Source organism: Acanthopagrus latus, chromosome 13 (genome assembly GCF_904848185.1).
Source record: "Acanthopagrus latus isolate v.2019 chromosome 13, fAcaLat1.1, whole genome shotgun sequence".
NCBI lineage: Eukaryota > Metazoa > Chordata > Actinopteri > Spariformes > Sparidae > Acanthopagrus > Acanthopagrus latus.
Window position 1 is genome coordinate 1,422,436 of NC_051051.1, and position 20,331 is coordinate 1,442,766.

The 20,331-nt window shown below is 47.2% G+C and overlaps 1 protein-coding gene across 3 annotated transcripts in view; it reads left to right on the forward strand.

Moving 5' to 3' along the window:
• The window catches only part of LOC119031502 (rho GTPase-activating protein 26-like), an 88,714-nt gene that overhangs the window by 30,162 nt on the left and 38,221 nt on the right, over nt 1–20,331 (forward strand). For all 3 annotated transcript variants that reach the window (XM_037120031.1, XM_037120030.1, XM_037120032.1), the window contains exons 2-9: nt 9,147–9,242; nt 10,959–11,020; nt 11,799–11,870; nt 16,752–16,853; nt 16,947–17,057; nt 17,415–17,519; nt 18,619–18,748; nt 19,610–19,710. In XM_037120031.1, the coding sequence (XP_036975926.1) occupies nt 9,147–9,242; nt 10,959–11,020; nt 11,799–11,870; nt 16,752–16,853; nt 16,947–17,057; nt 17,415–17,519; nt 18,619–18,748; nt 19,610–19,710 (779 nt within the window). The remainder of the gene's footprint in view (nt 1–9,146; nt 9,243–10,958; nt 11,021–11,798; nt 11,871–16,751; nt 16,854–16,946; nt 17,058–17,414; nt 17,520–18,618; nt 18,749–19,609; nt 19,711–20,331) is intronic.

Consider the following 20,331-nt stretch of genomic DNA (forward strand, 5'->3'; position numbering starts at 1 on the left):
TCTTTTATCTCTCAGCTCCAAATCTGATATCGCATATTCAAGATGTTTCAAATGTTTTTCATGCGGCCTTTTGATTTTTATCAGTTAGACAACAGACCTACGCAGCAGTAATACCAGTGATGGAAAGCTGCTGTGGCAGCAGGAGCAACATAACATATAATTCACTTTTGTTTGTGTGTTTACTTTCATGAACTCTGTACATTGATTAATATGCTGAGTCTAAACGGTCAGAAACAGCCAGTGTCAGTAAGACTCAGGGTTCAGATGCTGACGGAGACCTGCCGTCTCCGAGGTTTGAGTGAACCTGGGAACCTTTGATGCATCTTTCTCTCCCTCATTTCCTGCCAACACTCTGCTGTTGTCTGCAATAAAGACAGGAAAAAGGAAATATCCTCATGTACAGTATCTGGGATTTTAGACGAACCGACCTTTCATCACTTGGCTGCTGCAGTTGTTGGATGTCAGATAAAAGGTGCTGAGATGATCAGTGATGCGTATTTTCAAGACGAATCATATAATATCAAATAAATACTGAAAAATGCCCATTGTGACAGTAACATATTCAAAAAGCCCACAGACTCTTCATTCACTATCAGAAATGACAGTGACAGCAAATGTTTTTTTTCACACTTGTGTGTGAAAATGAAACTGAGTCTTTCGATTGACTGATCAACTGTCATCATCATCATTACAGCTTGTTAACCTTGAATCACTGCATTAGAATAACTTCCATAAATGGTAACGTGAGCTCAGTACATCTGTAAGTTGACATTCTCTTATACAAAAGCTTTTCTGGACATTGTACTTGTTGTGGCATGTAATTCCTTCTTTGTTTTATGTCAGTTCATTTGTCTTGGCAAGATGTTACCGAGTCCTGAACGCCAACAATGTGCTTTTAATTTAGAAACACAGTTGGAGTGAGCCGAGCGCCCTGCACCGGGCTGATGTGTGCACGGACGTATGAACGAATGTGTTTGTCCGATTGTGGCGCTTTTGCCAGCATCTATCGAGAATGTGGCCACGGGGAGCGATATAACACGCATGATGTATCTGCATGTACGAGCCAGAAAACTTCTAATGTTACCTCATCATGTGTTTGGCCAAAATGTACAGTGAGACGTCCTCCAGGGGCGAGAAACCTAAACACAGATGCATGTTCGTGAGTTTGTTCTTCATCATGGTTTGGAAGTAATTGTTTTCTAAAAGTGGAATAAAGTCAAACTTCACAGTGTTCTGGGTGTTTACTGTGGGTACCAGCAGCACGCAGAGATGAACCGTGAAAGTACTTTGAATTAAACTTTGACTTGTAAAATTTGAAAGCGTATCATCTTGTTATTTTAGTTCTAGGCTCTGTATAGATACTGCGTAGTTATCAACATGCTCAGTCTACAGAGACGTTCACCAGTTCAGAAGCCGTCCTGAGCTGTCAGGAGTCCCGACATGTCGTCATGTCACCGCCCTGAGTCGATGAGAGCTGATGTGGAAGAACCATCAGTGGCGTCTGCTCAGGCCTGTGAAAACGGACCAATCAGAACGGACTGGGCTCTTCAGGAGGGGGCAGTAGCGAAAACAGAGAGTCTCAGACAGAGGGGGGAGTACAGTTCTGCTGCATGGCACAGAATGAGAGAACTGAAGATCCGACAAAATGGTGGATGTAACGATGTTGAACAGAGAACCGTAGGTCGCTGAACCCAACTGCTGGCAGAACAAAATGTATGAAACGTTGAAATGAAGTAGAAGTGGGTCGCACAGTTACTGTGAGAATACACATCTGATCACTTACTGATGATATACGACAGTGTAAGTCTATCTCAGGCCTTCTGTTTTCCTACTCTCCAGTCTGTGGTTGGATTTTGATGTTTATGATGGAGAGCGTGTCGAGTGTGTCTGGAGCAGGAGCGAAGGAACTCACAAACGACGGCACGTTTCACTCTCAAGGTGCTGAGAGGAGCTGTCAGTGGCAGAAAGGAGGAGGAGGAGGCCAATAATAAGAGAGGAGGAGGAGGGAGGAGGGAGGAGGGAGGAGGAGGCCAATAATAAGAGAGGAGGAGGAGGGTGGAGGCGGAGGAGGAGGGAGGGGGCGGCGGGAGGAGGGTGGGGGGGGGAGGGGGGCGGAGGAGGAGGAGGAGGCCAATAATAAGAGAGGAGGAGGAGGGAGGAGGAGGAGGAGGAGGGAGGAGGGAGGAGGAGGCCAATAATAAGAGAGGAGGAGGAGGGAGGAGGAGGAGGCCAATAATAAGAGGAGGAGGAGGGAGGAGGAGGAGGAGGAGGGAGGAGGGAGGAGGAGGAGGGAGGAGGGAGGAGGAGGAGGAGGAGGAGGAGGAGTAGGAGGGAGGAGGAGGCCAATAATAAGAGAGGAGGAGGAGGGAGGAGGAGGAGGAGGGAGGAGGAGGAGGAGGAGGGAGAGGGAGGAGGGAGAAGGAGGGAGGAGGAGGAGGGAGGAAGGAGGAGGAGGGAGGAGGAGGGAGGAGGAGGAGGCCAATAATAAGAGAGGAGGAGGAGGGAGGAGGGAGGAGGAGGGAGGAGGGAGGAGGAGGGAGGAGGAGGGAGGAGGGAGGAGGAGGAGGGAGGAGGAAGGAGGAGGGAGGAGGAGGCCAATAATAAGAGAGGAGGAGGAGGCCAATAATAAGAGAGGAGGAGGAGGAGGCCAATAATAAGAGAGGAGGAGGAGGGAGGAGGAGGGAGGAGGAGGCCAATAATAAGAGAGGAGGAGGAGGGAGGAGGGAGGAGGAGGAGGAGGGAGGAGGCCAATAATAAGAGAGGAGGAGGAGGAGGAGGAGGCAAATAATAAGAGGAGGAGGAGGGAGGAGGAGGCCAATAATAAGAGGAGGAGGAGGAGGAGGAGGAGGAGGAGGAGGCCAATAATAAGAGGAGGAGGGAGGAGGCCAATAATAAGAGAGGAGGAGGAGGGAGGAGGGAGGAGGAGGGAGGAGGAGGCCAATAATAAGAGAGGCGGAGGAGGGAGGAGGAGGGAGGAGGAGGAGGAGGGAGGAGGAGGGAGGAGGGAGGAGGAGGCCAATAATAAGAGAGGAGGAGGAGGGAGGAGGAGGAGGCCAATAATAAGGGAGGAGGAGGAGGCCAATAATAAGAGAGGAGGAGGAGGGAGGAGGAGGAGGAGGAGGAGGCCAATAATAAGAGGAGGAGGAGGGAGGAGGAGGCCAATAATAAGAGGAGGAGGGAGGAGGACGCCAATAATAAGAGAGGAGGAGGAGGGAGGAGGGAGGAGGAGGCCAATAATAAGAGAGGAGGAGGAGGAGGAGGCCAATAATAAGAGAGGAGGAGGAGGAGGAGGAGGGAGGAAGAGGAGGCCAATAATAAGAGAGGAGGAGGAGGGAGGAGGGAGGAGGAGGAGGAGCCCAATAATAAGAGGAGGAGGAGGAGGGAGGAGGAGGAGGCCAATAATAAGAGAGGAGGAGGAGGAGGCCAATAATAAGAGAGGAGGAGGAGGAGGAGGAGGAGGAGGAGGAGGAGGAGGCCAATAATAAGAGAGGAGGAGGAGGAGGGAGGAGGGAGGAGGAGGAGGCCAATAATAAGAGAGGAGGAGGAGGAGGCAAATAATAAGAGAGGAGGAGGAGGGAGGAGGAGGGAGGAGGCCAATAATAAGAGGAGGAGGAGGGAGGAGGAGGCCAATAATAAGAGAGGAGGAGGAGGAGGAGGAGGAGGAGGGAGGAGGAGGAGGAGGAGGCCAATAATAAGAGAGGAGGAGGAGGGAGGAGGAGGGAGGAGGAGGCCAATAATAAGAGAGGAGGAGGAGGGAGGAGGAGGAGGAGGAGGCCAATAATAAGAGAGGCGGAGGAGGGAGGAGGAGGAGGAGGAGGGAGGAGGAGGAGGAGGAGGAGGCCAATAATAAGAGAGGAGGAGGAGGGAGGAGGAGGGAGGAGGAGGGAGGAGGAGGAGGAGGCCAATAATAAGAGAGGAGGAGGAGGGAGGAGGGAGGAGGAGGAGGGAGGAGGAGGGAGGAGGGAGGAGGAAGGAGGAAGGAGGAGGGAGGAGGAGGCCAATAATAAGAGAGGAGGAGGAGGGAGGAGGAGGAGGAGGGAGGAGGAGGAGGCCAATAATAAGAGAGGAGGAGGAGGGAGGAGGAGGGAGGAGGGAGGAGGAGGCCAATAATAAGAGAGGAGGAGGAGGGAGAGGGAGGAGGAGGGAGGAGGAGGAGGAGGAGGGAGGAGGGAGGAGGAGGAGGGAGGAGGAGGAGGAGGAGGCCAATAATAAGGGAGGAGGAGGAGGAGGAGGAGGGAGGAGGAAGAGGAGGAGGAGGAGGAGGGAGGAGGAGGGAGGAGAGAGGAGGAGGAGGGAGGAGGAGGAGGCCAATAATAAGAGAGGAGGAGGAGGGAGGAGGAGGAGGAGGGAGGAGGAGGCCAATAATATGTGTGGAGTAGGAGGTGGAGGTGGAGGAGGAGGCCAATAATAAGAGAGGAGGAGGAGGAGGAGGGAGGAGGAGGAGGAGGAGGAGGAGGCCAATAATAAGAGGAGGAGGAGGGAGGAGGAGGACAATAAGAAGAGGAGGAGGGAGGAGGAGGAGGAGGAGGAGGGAGGAGGAGGCCAATAATAAGAGAGGAGGAGGAGGGAGGAGGAGGCCAATAATAAGAGAGGAGGAGGAGGAGGCCAATAATAAGAGAGGAGGAGGAGGAGGAGGGAGGAAGAGGAGGCCAATAATAAGAGAGGAGGAGGAGGGAGGAGGGAGGAGGAGGAGGAGGCCAATAATAAGAGAGGAGGAGGAGGGAGGAGGGAGGAGGAGGGAGGAGGAGGCCAATAATGAGAGGAGAAGGAGGAGGGAGGAGGAGGGAGGAGGAGGAGGAAGGAGGAGGGAGGAGGAGGCCAATAATAAGAGAGGAGGAGGAGGGAGGAGGGAGGAGGAGGCCAATAATAAGAGAGGAGGAGGAGGAGGCCAATAATAAGAGAGGAGGAGGAGGTAGGAGGAGGGAGGAGGAGGTAGGAGGAGGGAGGAGGAGGCCAATAATAAGAGGAGGAGGAGGAGGGAGGAGGAGGAGGAGGAGGTAGGAGGAGGGAGGAGGAGGAGGAGGAGGAGGAGTCGGAGGAGGAGGAGGGAGGAGGCCAATAATAAGAGAGGAGGAGGAGGAGGAGGGAGGAGGAGGCCAATAATAAGAGGAGGAGGGAGGAGGAGGAGGAGGAGGCCAATAATAAGAGAGGAGGAGGAGGAGGCCAATAATAAGAGAGGAGGAGGAGGGAGGAGGGAGGAGGAGGGAGGAGGAGGCCAATAATAAGAGAGGAGGAGGAGGGAGGAGGAGGCCAATAATAAGAGAGGAGGAGGAGGGAGGAGGAGGCCAATAATAAGAGGAGGAGGAGGGAGGAGGAGGAGGAGGGGGAGGAGGGAGGAGGAGGAGGAAAGAGGAGGGAGGAGGAGGGAGGAGGCCAATAATAAGAGAGGAGGAGGGAGGAGGAGGAGGAGGGAGGAGGGAGGAGGGAGGAGGAGGAGGGAGGAGGCCAATAATTAGAGAGGAGGAGGAGGGAGGAGGAGGCCAATAATAAGAGAGGAGGAGGAGGGAGGAGGGAGGAGGGAGGAGGAGGAGGGAGGAGGAGGCCAATAATAAGAGAGGAGGAGGAGGCCAATAATAAGAGAGGAGGAGGAGGAGGGAGGAGGAGGCCAATAATAAGAGAGGAGGAGGAGGAGGAGGGAGGAGGAGGCCAACAATAAGAGAGGAGGAGGAGGAGGCCAATAATAAGAGAGGAGGACGAAGAGGCAAATAGTAAGAGAGGAGGAGGAGGAGGAGGGAGGAAGAGGAGGCCAATAATAAGAGAGGAGGAGGAGGGAGGAGGGAGGAGGAGGGAGGAGGAGGCCAATAATAAGAGGAGGAGGGAGGAGGAGGAGGAGGGAGGAGGAGGCCAATAATAAGAGAGGAGGAGGAGGGAGGAGGGAGGAGGGAGGAGGAGGAGGGCGGAGGAGGCCAATAATAAGAGAGGAGGAGGAGGAGGGAGGAGGAGGAGGCCAATAATAAGAGAGGAGGAGGAGGAGGAGGAGGAGGAGGAGGAGGAGGAGGGGGGAGGGAGGAGGAGGGAGGAGGAGGCCAATAATAAGAGTGGAGGAGGTGGAGGAGGGAGGAGGAGGCCAATAATAAGAGAGGAGGAGGAGGGAGGAGGAGGAGGCCAATAATAAGAGAGGAGGAGGAGGAGGCAAATAATAAGAGAGGAGGAGGAGGCCAATAATAAGAGAGGAGGAGGAGGGAGGAGGAGGAGGAGGGAGGAGGCCAATAATAAGAGAGGAGGAGGAGGAGGAGGAGGAGGCCAATAATAAGAGGAGGAGGAGGGAGGAGGAGGCCAATAATAAGAGGAGGAGGGAGGAGGAGGCCAATAATAAGAGAGGAGGAGGAGGAGGAGGGAGGAAGAGGAGGCCAATAATAAGAGAGGAGGAGGAGGGAGGAGGGAGGAGGAGGAGGAGGCCAATAATAAGAGAGGAGGAGGAGGAGGAGGAGGAGGAGGGAGGAGGGAGGAGGAGGAGGCCAATAATAAGAGAGGAGGAGGAGGAGGCCAATAATAAGAGGAGGAGGAGGAGGGAGGAGGAGGAGGAGGAGGTAGGAGGAGGGAGGAGGAGGAGGAGGAGGAGGAGTCGGAGGAGGAGGAGGGAGGAGGAGGAGGAGGCCAATAATAAGAGAGGAGGAGGAGGAGGAGGAGGGAGGAGGAGGCCAATAATAAGAGAGGAGGAGGAGGAGGAGGAGGAGGAGGAGGGAGGAGGGAGGAGGAGGCCAATAATAAGAGGAGGAGGAGGTAGGAGGAGGGAGGAGGAGGAGGAGGAGGGAGGACATCGTGCCTGTTTCTACCTGTTCTCAGTGTAACCTCATTTGCTAATATTCCTTCAGAAGGTAACCGGTTTTGATGATGAGAGCGAAGCGCCGACAGCAACGTTTCACACCTAAACTGTGCGTGTGTGTGTTTAATAAAGGAGGTTTGTTCACATTTTGATGCTGAATCTGTGCAGAGATGATTCTCCATCTTCAGCAGCATCTCAAACATTCAGTCACCCTGAATGATTATTAACAAGTACCGTATGAGAACACCTCGATGTGTCTGCAGAACTTCCACTCGGTTGTTGAGTCACTGCTGGTTTCTCACAGATGACTTTGCCAGGTGCTGACATGTCTGGCTTTCAAAGCTGTGGATGCACAGGGAGCAGCTTCAAAGACTCTCTCTGCTTTAAGAACAGGAACATGCTGTCTCAGGCAGAAACAGTGCAGAGCGACGGTTCAAGAGAACAGAACCTGTTGTTGTATAATTGCTTTTTGGCTCTTTGCTGTCGCTCCTCAGCAGATCCAGGCCGCATGAAGCTGCGTCAGATTTGTGGTTCTTTCTTGTTTGCTGGCTAAGATCGATAAATCCATGTTTTTTATGCAGTGGGAACAATAGTAGGATTTTATCATTTCCAGCACAGTCCATGTTGTTTCAATCTAACTTATGAGTTTTCGATTCCCCACTTTGTTATAGTTTTCATTTGGTTCTAATGTGTCACAACCTGCGACTACTTCTGTTGAATGACTACAGTGTTCAGTCCTCCCTTTCCCATCTGTTTCCATATAGTTCGTTCCATCGTTCAGCATATGCAAGTGTGATTAAAACTGTGATTTAAATCCTAGTTCACATAGACTGAGAAGACACATCTAGACAGTTTGTGTCCAGCAGTTAAAGGAGACACTCTGCTCATTTTCAGGTTCATATTTTTATTTTAGGTTGCTAACAGGATAGCTGTGGATGCTTATTGTCCACTCTGATTGGTCTGCTCACACACGCCTGAGCCCACACAGCTGCTCCATGACTCTGGTCAGCTGTGTCGTGTTGTCAGCTTCCAGTGATGTAGGGGGATTAATGTCAGGACTGCTGACGAGGTGTTTCAGGTAATTCAGGCATCGTGTTCACTGTGTGGGACGGGAACTTAAATGCATATGAACTCATACAAAACACCGAAGGAAAGAAAAGGACACAATTGTTTGAAACTTGTGAAATAAAAATTATTTGCATACATGTGTACTCCGGAATGTTTTAAGAGGAGTAAGCAGTTTGTGCTTTTTTAAGGATTTTAATGTGGAAGTTAATGTCGGACACACTGTACATCAGTTTGGATCGAGTGTGGTCTCAGCTCGGTCATACTTCAGATATTCTGACACTTGGGAGCCACCGAGACTCACCGCTCACTGACATCCTACCATGTTGTTCTGAGTCAGTCTCCAGGGAGGAGGGTGTGTGTGTGTGTGTGTGTGTGTGTGTGTGTGTGTGTGTGTGTGTGTGTGTGTGTGTGTGTGTTTCTGGCAGCACATGCAGGAGCTGCTCGGCCGGTGTTTTATGTCTCCGGCTGGCAGGCTGCGGCGGCTCTTTCCAAAACGCACACACACACACACACACACACACACACACACACACAGATCTGTACGGAGGACCTGTGGTATTTACATAAACATGGCCAATTACACTCTGTCACTCCGTCTGTCTGCTCTCTCTTCACTCCCCGTCTTTCCCTTCACTTCCATCTGTATTTCCATGAGACTCTTGATCCATCATCCCTTTACTTTCCTTCCTTCTCTGCATCTTTGTCTGGAGTTTCTGTCTTTTTTTGACATGATAGTAAAGGAATAATTCATCAGTCTAAAGTTGATGTGTCAGGATAACGTGCACGTTCCCGGTTGTTGCTCCTCAGAGTCGATCCTGTGCACGAGGCCGGGCCGGCAACAGGAAGTGTAGTTGTGAAGGTGACCCTTCATTGAGTTTAAATGGAAGGGAAGCAGAACTGGCTGTGAGTGAGTGTCTCCCAGGAGCTCTTAGCGCCTCATGTATTATTCGAAAGGCGTCCATCTGTCCGAGGCTCTTCGCTGCTCCACTTGCTTAATGTGCCTCAAGTTAAATGGAACTTCTTGCACTTTTCACAGGCGCACACACAGAAAAGCCTGCACACAAACGTAGGAGCTGTCAGCCTTCATCACTCTCGCCACTGGGGATCCACTCACTCACCCGCTTGTCTACATTTAGCCTTTATCCCCTCTTCACTCTCAGTTACTGGATAAAATCTGGACTGAGCGCCATATATTTTTTTACATGGGCGTGTTTAAGGTCAAAGTAAGAAGGTGATGTGAACTCCAACAGAATAAGTTGCCTGCTGTCTCTGAACCTAACAACCTCGTTTTCTTTCCCCTCTGTTCTCTCAGGTCTGTCAACGGCCAAGAGGAAGTTCGCCGACTCTCTCAACGAGTTTAAATTCCAGTGCATCGGAGACGCCGAGACGGATGATGAGATATGCATAGGTGAGCTGGCTGATATGAAATCTGATATCTTGTCTGTGCAGACGGAGGAGAGCCTGTAAATAGACATCAGACAATGTTCTCTCGTGTACAGTCCCCGAAATAAAGCAGTCACATCAGCAGTGACTCAGTGCTTTTTCAGTGCTGTTACATAGGAAGTCATAAACATCAGTCTTATCAGTCTCAAATGATGCTTCTGCCTTGAATCTGTTCATTATGTCTCTCTTTAACTTATTATTTGATGAGATTTAGACACAGTTAAAGCCTTTATCAGCAACCTGTTAACAGTGAAGAGGTGAAACTGAAGCTAAAACAACTGAACAAAGTCAGACGTACTGTAGGTTTGCAGTAAAACGTTCCTGCTTGGTGAAATCAAATTATACTGTGATCATTTGTCTATAAATAAGTAGAGTTTTTTTGTGAGTGAAGTGCTCCAATTTTTTCACACATGCATTCGACCTTCAAACACACTTTAATGTGTAAAGTTTGTGGGGTTACCCTTTAACTACCTCCACTACCAGCTGCTAACCAACTTCATAAAGTTTTATAAACTTCATGTCGACCCACGCGTAACTTAATATATTAGAATATTATTGTAGTATTTGTTGCATAGTTAGTGAGGAGATGATTGTTACTTCCATGAGCTCATGCCGGCCTCTGTGTCGGCGTCCACACACATGTCGGCGGTCACCACACCCTCTCGTGTGTGTGCAGGCTGCAGCTCCTCTCCCACCCACCACTGTTGTTTAACTAACACCAGCTATCTTTCCTGAACAGCTTGCAGCTGAACTGGGCTGCACCGCGGCCGGTGCTGCTCTCAGGATATTCACAGTTTGATTCATGTTGAACTCATTTCTTCCCTCTGATAGAAAGATGGTTTCACTCCGGAGGGATCTACAACAAATCAAATGGCTTTTGTTTCCTGAAAGAAGAAATGAACTGTCTGTAAATAGCCTCTGATAGATTAAGTAGGTCGATATCGTATGAGGTCATCTGTAACTCTCTAGGGATCACATTTTTATTATTCTACGAGAATGTGTGATTGAACTTACTGAAAGCTTTATGAAAAGACTCTGCTGTTTTTAGTGCATTCCTTGAATAGTCCTGAGGTTCTGCTCCTTTATAGTTGGACCTGCTTTAAAGATGAACTCCTGTAGCTGGAAGTTTAAAAAGCAGGCACAGTTTAATTGTGTGTGTGTTTTTTTTGTATGATGACTAAAGAATAAACTCAGGCTCCACTCTGCATAATCTTTACTTTAACATGCCAGTTCACATGCTGCACATGATCACTATGTATGTGCCCTCACTGTGTCTGAAAACTGTGTGTGTGTGTGTGTGTGAAGTATTGGACAGGGCTGGAGGCAATTGAAGTGGAAACTCTGACCCGAAACAATGTAGCCGGGCCTCGCCTGCCAGCGAGCGAGCGGGGAAACGAGCACCGAGCTGTGTTCGCTGTGAAAGCACCATAGAAACGAACCATATAAATTGCGGTTTCATTTCCAGTTAATTACTCTGCTGTGTCATGAGTTTAGAACAATTTGTGAGACGTCCAAGAGCAGAAACAAAGCTTCATCCCCGCCGCCTCGTGCCAGCTTCTTTTCAAGCACTCCCTGTTTCTGTCTGCATGTACTTGTGTGTCTCTCATCATAGCAATTAGAAATACCGACTGTCTGTCTCTCCGTCCAATAACCTCTTTTATGTGCCTCTGTGTGTCCTCAGCCAAGTCTCTGCAGGAGTTTGCAGCGGTCCTTCAGAACCTGGAGGATGAGAGGACACGTATGGTAAGTGACCAAGAGGCTGTAAGAAATATAACAGATGGAAGGAAACAGATTTATTTTACTTTCTGTGAGTATAAACTGAGTGAAACGTGTCAGTGCTCACATGTGATGAAGGGAATCCTCGTTGGTTAGCTGACTGAAGTTTAGTCATTTAAACTGTAAAAATGTCTGATGGACCTGTAATCTCAGGCTTAAATTAAGAGCTTCTGGTTGGTCCTGCCCTGAGCCGTCAAGCAGGGCAGACCTGACGATGGAAGTATAAAATGTGATTCATGGAATCGTCAGATCACACCAGGAGGATCTAAGTGGGCAATTTAAATGCATGAATACAGAGAGAGCTGTTTAGCAGTTCTTAGTTAATACATGATTTATTGATCAAGTCAGTATTTGGAGCAAACTTCCTGCAACTATTGCGATGTTCCAGGATCCTCTATTGCTTTAAAAACTGCTTCATTGGAGTAATCGGGGATGATGGTACTCTGTACTGAAGGACTCTGGGAGACTGATCGTTTAGGTGGTTGAACAGATAATGCTGTCCTCGTTCATCCATAGTCATTACTCAGCAAATGTTGTGATGGTGATAGGAACGACCTCTTCAAGTCGGTTAGTCAAAATGAAACTGGTGGCTTCAGATAGCGTCGCCCCCTGTGACCCAGAGAACTGTTCTAGTTTGTCACTTTATTGAAATATTCTGAATAATCAGTGGAATTTACCTCTGTGTGTGTGTGTGTGTGTGTGTGTGTGTGTGTGTGTGTGTGTGTGTGTGTGTGCTCACCTCCAGATCGAGAACGCCAACGATGTGCTGATTATGCCTCTGGAGCGGTTCAGGAAAGAACAGATCAGCGCAGCCAAGGTGAGGAGATGACTGTGTGCAGCAGCAGCCGGGTGACAGATGTGACTTACTGTACATGTGCACTGTGCATATTCAATACTGAATATCAGTGTCAGAGTCGATATCCTGGCAGGGAAACAGAAATCAGTAAATCAATAGAATCCTGTTCGTGCTGATGCAGCTGTTAGAGGACGTTCAGTTGATGCTACAGTAATTCTTCAGTTTAGTTAAAAACATCACAATGTTTATTTGACATTTGACTGTCAGGCAGAGACAAATATTACATCTGTACATCTGGGTTAAATAACTCAAACAGATTGTGGTCACTGTGTTGTATAATACTCACCTGGCTTTTATTAAAGTCTTGGCACATATTGAAGTTCCAGTGAGATCCTCTTTAATGCAGGATAATTAAAGTAAATCCATGATAGTATCATATTGCTTTTACTTTGACAGACGTTCCGATTGCAACACGATTCATGATTAGTGTTTTCTTACATCTGGATAACAAGATTTGTCAGCCAGAGCGTCTCTGCAGCGCTGCAGTACGTCATTATAATGCTGTCTGTCACATATTTTAACTGTGACACTGATTCATTTTTTATGAAGATAAATATTTTAATAATACACCTGCAGTGCTTGTAGAAGGGTCCTTAAAACATTATTATGACTGTGAATAAGTAGTTTTAAAATCAAGTTGTTAATGCTAGCTAGTGTCGTTTTTATAAAATAAATTGTTTAGTGTGTGTCTGGAGGTCTCCTTCCTCTCCACTGACGGTCCGTGAGTATCAAGGTTACTGCTACGTGACCTGGATAGGAGATTAGACGAATACATAATCCTGCCATCAATCACTGACTCCTGCTGGGGGGTCTCGCGGGCCGGCGGGTCCCTCGTCAGCCACCGCTGTTGTTTTAGTGTGTCAGAGTGTATAAATCTGTTGTGTGGAAACACAGAAGAAGAAACAAACTGAGGAATTTGGTAAACAGGACAATGTTAACTCAAGATTATGTTTATTTGTTTTTGGTTTGTTTCTTTTGCATTTGAGGCTTTTAATGACAGATTGTACAACATTTAGCATTAAAGGATGAGTATGATACTGTATACTGTAGTTTGTGGGTAATCCCTTGCCTTGTGAGAAATATCCCATGTTTCAGTATTCAAATCTCCTTACAGCAGCAGATCATGGTGCTGTACCCTCTGCAGTCATTAGCCATAGGACGTAGACGAGCAGCGGCGGGGGTTCCCCTGATACACGCAGCATCAAACATGTTGTACACTCTGGTAATCCAGCTCCTTATGGCAGGTCATGGTTTGATTGTGACATGGTCGCCAGATTAAGAAGTGAACGCATAATCTGTGCGGTCAGGTCACCATGAGCAATGTTCTAATCCCAGTTTAGCCCTAAAAGAACTGACTGCATCTTCGGCCGGCACAGTTTCACCTTGTCCTGAAGCTCCGGGCCGTCAGGAGGGGAGCCGGCGAGAAAGAACAGAAGAAACATGTTTAAAAAAGAAAATGTTCAAAAGGTGGAGACGGTCACAGTTCACCTCCAGCTAGGAGGTTATGTTTACACCAGCGTCCATCTGTTGTGGGTTCAGGTTTAGGGTTTGTCAGCAGGGTTTACACCCAAACTGCTGAAAGGATCTGCAGGGAGCTTTGGTGCAGGACAGGTGTCGGCCCTGATACCTGTTTGTGGATCTGAATAAAGAGATGGATCCAGAAATGTTGTTGTTGTCATAGCTAACTTCCTGCATGTCTTCTAGTTCACTCTGTAACAGTGAATACTGTTGGAATAGAAAGCTATTTAAAACTTAATTTAATAAGAACACATCACCTACAGCGGCTTTAACATTGTGAAAAAGTTCTCGTTCTCCATATGATTCAAGCAAAAGTTTGAGATTTCTGTGGCAGAAGTCTCCAGAATCTTACAAGTGATTCAGTCTCTTCAGCGTTCACTGAAAGACTAAGAAGGGAACAGTTGCTTCTCAGACCAACGTGAAGCTGGTGACCGGCACTGTAAAGAACCGAGAGCAGCTGATCTGAGGTCTGTGTTTGTAAAAGAAACACAAATACATCAGTCCTGCAGCAACGATAAAACCCTTCCTGAATAAATACGTCCAACACGAAGTCTCTGAATGTTTTCAGAGAGGTGATAAAAAGTGTCATGAAGACTTTATGGCAACATTTTGTAACAGCCATCATTAATAAATGGTCAGTTTATACTTAATTTAACTTTAGTTTATGGTTATTTCACAGTTAACGAACAATGAATCCTTGAAAAACATTCATTAAGGAATTTTAAAGGTTTGTAAACAAGTTACAGCTTTATAAAGTCATGTTTATGATGAACTATGAGTTATTATGAACAGCAGTGGCAACATTGCAATAATGAACATTTTAGTAAGTGTGTTAACAGTGAAATAACTTTACTAGAGTTTGAATAACTCTTGTTAATGATGGTTATTATAAATAACCACAGATATGAGCATCAGAATAGTGATAATATTCTGATGTCAGCACTTTCATGATTTGGATCCACAATAATTTTGTAAGTCATAGTTTGAGTTTCGACAGGCGAACTGGCAGACGATGCTGCTGCACTGCAGGATAATGATGCAGTGTGTTTCCTTCCGTTGAGTGAACTTTGGTTCCCAGATAAAGTGAATGTTTGCAAAAGGTTTCATGCCATGTGCTGCTGGAGGGGCAGCAGGAGGGGCAGCAGGAGGAGGGGCAGCAGGAGGGGCAGCAGGAGGAGCAGCAGCAGGAGGGGCAGCAGCAGGAGGAGCAGCAGCAGGAGGAGCAGCAGGAGGGGCAGCAGGAGGAGCAGCAGCAGGAGGGGCAGCAGGAGGAGCAGCAGCAGGAGGGGCAGGCTGCAGGAGGAGCAGCAGCAGGAGGGGCAGCAGCAGGAGGAGCAGCAGCAGGAGGGGCAGCAGGAGGAGCAGCAGCAGGAGGAGCAGCAGCAGGAGGAGCAGGCTGCAGGGATGAGGAGCTCTGTGGCTTCAGGTTTCAGAGAGACCTCATAGTGACTGCTGACATGCAGGAGCAGGAGTGTTTGTAGCTGTAATGAGTCGGTGTGGAGACGGGACGCGATCCTGTATCACAACATTTCATCACTTGAACTCTGCTGGAGAAAAGACTGATCATCAGTTTGTAACACGATGGGGGGAGAGAGCCACCTGCTGGCCGAGGATGGAAGTGACTTACATAAACATTTAAACCTCTCTTCAACTTTTTCACCAAAGATTTGGTAAATAAAACGACAATGAGAGACAGAAAACACAACATTTATACCGGCTGTGTGATCTGTGAATGTAAATACAGGAAGTTTGCTTCCTTTAGTTTGTTTTTCAAATGTTTTGTAACGTGTTTGAGTTAAAGTGACTTCATGAAACCTGAGTCAAAGGTCACGCCGGACAGAGATGTTCTCAGACATGATGTCCTCAGTGAAGAGGCTTCAGACAGAGGCCTTGTTGTTCAGAGGGACGTTCAGCAGCTCTGATGCGTTCTGCAGCTGCTGTCTGTTCCTCCTCTGGCCCCGAGGACTCCTCTCGCTGTAGAAACTGGCTTGGCGGGGAGACACCTGTGTCATGTGACGGCTCCAGGGGTCGACATTATGAGTTCAGACGAGGCAAAATGTTTTTGTCTTCTCTGATCTGGGAGTTTTGTGTCTGAGATGAATTCACGCAAACTCACTTAACCAGACAGGGAGACGGATGAAGATGCTGCTGCTCCCGTTCTGTGACGCACTGTTACATAAATACAGTTTATTATCGTTATATCATAACTATGGGATGGTTCATTTGGTGTATCTGCATCCCTTTAACTGCTATTACAAACTATTATTAACTATGTTTGTCTAGTAAATCTGCGGCTGAATACGATGATCATATCAACTATTCGGTTATTGTTCCAGCTCCTCAAATGTGAATATTTCCTCGTTTCACTCGTCTGCATCTTTCAGCTTTGGGAATCACTGATCAACATTTTTCACCAGTTTCTGACATTTTGTCCACCAGACACCTGAACTATAATGGAGAACATGATAAACACACTAATGGTAAAGGTAGACGTCAGAAAATAGTCAGACATGTTCAACAGTTTCTTGTTTTGAAGCTACAAGGTCGACTTGATCAAAGATAACGTTAATGTCCCAGGTGATTGTCTGAATTTGTCACCGTGTCCACTGTTTGAGTGACTTTATAATTCTGGGATAAAGAAACGCAGTAATGCTAACAGGCAGCGGCAGATGTACAGTAATAACACCCCCGGGCCTCCCACCCTCATCTGCCCCTCCTCTGTTTATGTGTTCAACTTTCCACTCTTGTCTCCGTCTCCACCTCCAACTGGCCTGAATGTGTTCAGAGTTAAATGATCTCAATGTGACTGCAGCAGCTACAGAAAATACAAACTAGTAGGTGTTTCTCTTGTTCCTCTGTGTCTTGTGATATCCTTGGACACATGTTTCTGAGTGTTGTCCAGCCCAGCAGTGTTAAGAAACACACACCCTGCTCCGTCTGTCCCTGGTCAATCATCCATCTATCTTTCTGTCTATCCGTCTGTCTGTCTGTCTCTGATGTCGGTGATCTCAGCTCCGATGAAACAGTCTGTTGTTTGATAAGCAGCTGTGCTACCCGGGAAACAATTTCCTGCTGGACTCTCTAAGAAAAATATTATGTGAAAGCTAAAAGAAATCATGCTAAGTGACGCCTGCCTTGTTTTCTTCAGCTCAATCAGTTTTTTTTATTCAAACTACTCAATGGTTAATTGCAGATGCTAATCACTGACAGATTACCTGTAAAAACAGCGAGAAGATGATGAAAACTGGTCTGCTAATGCACAGGAGCAGAATCAGCTGCTGTCATTATTCTGTCAAATAAATGATTATTTTTCATTTGTTGCAGGAAGCCAAGAAAAAATATGACAAAGAGACGGAGAAGTACTGCGCAGTGCTGGAGAAGCATCTCAGCCTCTCAGCGAGGAAGAAGGAGTCACACCTACATGAGGTGAGATGTGATGAAACACTGATCGATGATATATGTCGTGTTTCCGTTGATTATCAGTTGGTCAGTTGTCATGAATTCCTTTCCGTATCGCAGGCGGACAATCAGGTCGATAACGTACGGCAGCATTTCTACGAGGTTTCTCTGGAGTACGTCTTCAAGGTGCAGGAGGTCCAGGAGAGGAAGATGTTTGACTTCGTGGAGCCGGTGAGATCTGCTTTATTTCCTCTCTCTCCTTTGTAAACTTTACTTTTTCCCAAAGTTGCAGATGCAGAAGCTTTGATTCAGAGGTGGTCTGTATTACATGTAGCACCCAGTAGCTCCTCACTATGACCAGAGTCTCTGTTGTGGACAAATGGTGGTTTGGAGGCTTTGGTGTCTTGCTCGAGGGCTCCTCAGTGGTAGCTGCCTTGTATCTCAGTATGTTTGCCTTGTTTCTCATCTTTATTCCATAAATTCTTCCTTCTCAGAACTTTCCACCCCGTCTCTCTCATCTACCATCTTGTTTCATCCTCTCTCTCTCCTTTTCTTGATCGTTATCTCCACGTTTTTTGTCTCCCTCAGTTGTTGGCGTTTCTCCAAGGCCTGTTCACCTACTATCACCACGGCTACGAGCTGGCGAAGGACTTCAACCACTTCAAGACGGATCTGACCATCAGCATACAGAATGTAAGATACTGTTTACATTAACGCCTTAAAAGAAGAAAAAGATCTTTCTATAGTCAAACTTGCAGACTTGGAGCTTCAGTTTCTAAATTGTAAACGTTAACTGAAAAGGCCACTTCACCAGTGAGGATATGTTGGAAGTTCAGAGGCCGTCTGAGTCCGAGCTCGTTCAGGTCGCCCTCATTAGCAGACAGGAAGCATTTCAGAAGGTAGACGATGTCTCCGAGAAAATAATCCTCCAAATGTGAAAAGGCCAGAGGCTGAAGGGAATCCAACGGTCACAGAGTCACAGAGTCGTCTGAAATTCAGTTTGATACCTGAAGGACACAGAAACACTTCTGAAGCTCAGCGCGAGCTTTTAATTTTGTTTTCAAGTGAGTTTAGTCTCAGTCATGCAGACGTCCCAGTCTCAGTAAGCATATATATATATATATATATGTCCATTTCTCCTCATGACCGAAACTAAAACTAGACATTTTCTGTACATTTTTATTTAATTTCAGCTAGTTTGTTTATTGAACTTGATTGATAAAGTACATTTAAAAACAGAGTTTGCCAAGAGCTTTGAAGACAAAACAGTCGAGCCAAACGAGGAGGCGACGTGTCAGGAGAAGTTAAAACAAGAAGGCAAAGCTAAATGCAAACACAACATGTCATCATAAGTACGTACAAGTAAATGGAATAAAAGTGATACAGTGGGCACAATCACATGCAAATAAAGAGATGAATCAATAAGAATGAGAGGAAGACGGGATCGCATCAGACAGAGGAATTTTAAAAACCTACCTGCTGCTCACTATACTCTCAGCTGTAGCTGTCGTCAGCCAGTTAGCTCAGAGTGATGGTGCAGTGTTGGTGTAACATCGCCAGTGGAGCCTCCGTTTGTCACATAACATTAAAAGTGATGTTCTGAAGTTTTAAACTCAAATTGTTACATACCTATTACATATTGCACCTTTGAATATTATAATTATGTGCAGTATACAGTACAAATATATGTCTTATTTGCTGAGTGACAGGTTGGTATACGTGATGCTGCTGTTTGCTGAGCACACTCTGGATCAGACCTAAGGTGTGTGCTTCTCTGTGCTCCTGTTTACAGACCAGGAACCGCTTTGAGAGCACGCGGTCAGAGGTGGAGTGTCTGATGAGGAAGATGAAGGAGAATCCTCATGAACACAAGAGTGTGAGCCAGCACACCATGGAGGGATACCTGTTCGTCCAGGAGAAACGTACGTACCATCGGCCCATCGGCCTCCGTGTGTCCGTTACACCTTCAACAAGTGCACAATACAGCCGCCTACAGTGTTGATGCAGCACGGAAACATGAATGACTGCATGAGTTAGTGTGTGTGTGTGTGTGTGTGTGTGTGTGTGTGTGTGTGTGTGTGTGTGTGTGTGTTTGTAGGACCAGTACGTGCTGGCTCACACACACACACACACACACACACACTGTCTGAGCGGCAGAACAAACAAACCATAATGAACCTGCTGTTGATGAAGCCTGAAGTCTGATCTGTTGGAGACGTGACAGGAGCTCTGACCACGTGTGGTTACCATGGTAACAGAGAGCGCTAAAGCAGGCATGACTAAGACTCATGTTTTTTTTTTTGTCTCTCCCTCCTGCTTCTGTCTCTGACCACCTGACATCATCGTTTCCTCTTGTTTTTATGTTTTAAACCTTCGTCCTCTTCATCCGTGTCCTTCTCTCTCTCTCTGTCTCTCTCTCTCTCTCTCTCTCTGTCTCTCTCTCTCTCTCTCTCTCTCTCTCTCTCTGTCTCTCTCTCTCTGTCTGTCTCTCTCTCTCTCTCTCTCTCTCTCTCTCTCTGTCTCTCTCTCTATCTCTCTCTCTGTCTCTCTCTCTCTCTCTCTGTCTCTCTGTCTCTCTGTCTCTCTGTCTCTCTCTCTGTCTCTCTCTCTCTCTCTCTCTGTCTCTCTCTCTCTCTCTCTCTCTCTGTCTCTCTCTCTCTCTCTCTCTCTCTCTGTCTCTCTCTCTCTCTCTGTCTCTCTCTCTCTCTCTGTCTCTCTCTCTCTCTCTGTCTGTCTCTCTCTCTCTCTCTCTCTCTCTCTCTCTCTCTCTCTCGCCCCCTCAGGCTCTTTTGTATCTACCTGGGTGAAGTACTACTGCACGTACCACCGAGAGCCCAAGAGGGTCACCATGGTGCTGTTTGACCCGAAGTCTGGGGCGAAGATGGTGAGTGGATTTGGCCATTTAATACACTGACAGAGGTTGTATTTGGAGGGACACCATCCCCACACTCACTGAGATACGTAGAGACGGACAACGCGTCTCCACCGTCTCTCACTGTAGAAAGATGAAGTCAAACCATACTATACTCGTGGTGTCGCACTTCAGCTGAATCAGTGTGATAAGAATGACCAGAAATGATTATATCTGATGTGGATCTTCGTGAAAAAGTCCAGAGTGCTCAGGATGTTCAAACAAAAACTTTTAATCATAATAAATAAGTTACTAGGAAGAAAAATGTGCAAAAAAATACAACGAAATGTAAGTTAAAAATACACAAACATGTAAGTAAAGTGTATATTCTGTTATATGGAGTCAGGAGTACAAATATCAATATCAAGTAAAAATGGTCTCCATATAGCAGAATATTCCTGTGCACACCTTCTTTTCTCGGGTATATTTTTGTTTTTTATACACACAACTTGAAGTCAACAGACTTTTTCCAGGCAGCTGCAGTGGAGATTTGAGAGCAGAGAAGTTTTAAATAATCGTCCAGAAGTGTCAAGTCTTGCGTCGAGGTGAGAAGTGATTCTGACTGCGTTGACAGCAGCGCACACTCATACAGGG